At 39.2% G+C, this 1,397-nt stretch overlaps 1 gene segment (V, D, J or C); it reads left to right on the forward strand.

Moving 5' to 3' along the window:
* The first annotated feature begins 225 nt into the window (after positions 1 to 225).
* LOC115157776 (T cell receptor alpha variable 12-2-like) lies at positions 226 to 1,119 on the forward strand. The segment is given in 2 exon segments: positions 226 to 522; positions 657 to 1,119. Coding segments are annotated over 2 exon segments (447 nt in total).
* The last annotated feature ends 278 nt before the right edge of the window (positions 1,120 to 1,397 follow it).

Here is a 1,397-nt window from a genome sequence, read left to right on the forward strand (position 1 = left end):
TCCGGAGACACCTGAAACCCCACCTCTTTAAGGAATACCTGGGATAGGATAAAGTAATCCTTCTAACCCCCCCCCCAAAAGATTTAGATGCACTATTGTAAAGTGGTTGTTCCACTGGATATCATAAGGTGAATGCACCGATTTGTAAGTCGCTCTGGATAAGAGCGTCTGCTAAATGACTTAAATGTAAATGTAAATGTAAATGGATCTGAAGATCTCTTCTTCTGATGTGACAGACTGCTGTTTACTACTGTGCCATGAAGACCACAGTGACAGGAAACTTTGACACTGTACGAAAACTGTCAAGAACCATGGGAGGAAACAGACATATTGTATGACATACATAACATACCTACTGTATGTTAAGGGGAGGGACTTATGGTAGAAGATGAGTTGAACAGCAATTGAACAGCAGCATAGAAAATGTAAAACAGGAGGTTGCTTAGATCTTTCTTTCAGTTTGTTTCTCTTCATCTAAGATGCAGTTGCTGTATTCAGCATTGTTCCTGACCATAGTTATGGGTTTGTTATACAATACAATACAGTACATTTCCATACAATGTATTGCCATACTTGCCCATTTTAATTCAATTCAATTTCAATACATTTTCATGAACAATTAAGTGTCTGTGTATTAAAAACCATTCTCTATGCAGGTGTCAGTTGTGAAGACCTCACTCCAATCAAGAAAGAAGAGTACTGTTTAGAGGGAACCCCTGTTACCCTGTCTTACAAATACTCCAGAACAGCTAGTGCTGGAGACGAATTCTATTGGTATCGACAGGACACAGAACAAAGGCCAGAGTTCCTCCTGTACATCTTGGGTTCAGGGTTTATAAAGAAAGCAGATCCTCTGAATGCTCGATTATCCTCAAAACTGAATGAAGGGAAAAACCGTTTGGATCTGGAGATCTCCTCTGCTGACATGACAGACTCTGCTCTGTACTACTGCGCTGTGAGGCCCACAGTGACAGGAAACCTACACACACTGTACAAAAACCTCAGCAGGGACCACATTAGCAGTTTTTGTTTGAACTTATGTCTAACCCTTACTTTGTAGACATCAAAACATTAAAGAATGATGTTAATGTCTCCTGTAAATAAAGTTCATGACTCCAATGTTTCACTTGTCCTTAATTTGATTTGAGCATTGACAGATTCTGTCAATTTGATGCATATTCCTATTCTGATACAGTCAGGCCTCTTAATCACATCATCTACATACAATATACATACATTATGTGACATCATTACTCTCAACATGTACAGTCATGTTGCTGATCTGTATCAAGGGTGCAAATATTTATGGACATGACTGCTCAGTGGTTTAGTCCTCTGCTGGTAAATCCATGTACTCTTTAGAAGAGCATAACTGAAATCAACTGACTGGGGTATCT

This window comes from Salmo trutta, chromosome 21 (genome assembly GCF_901001165.1).
Source record: "Salmo trutta chromosome 21, fSalTru1.1, whole genome shotgun sequence".
Taxonomy (NCBI): Eukaryota; Metazoa; Chordata; class Actinopteri; order Salmoniformes; family Salmonidae; genus Salmo; species Salmo trutta.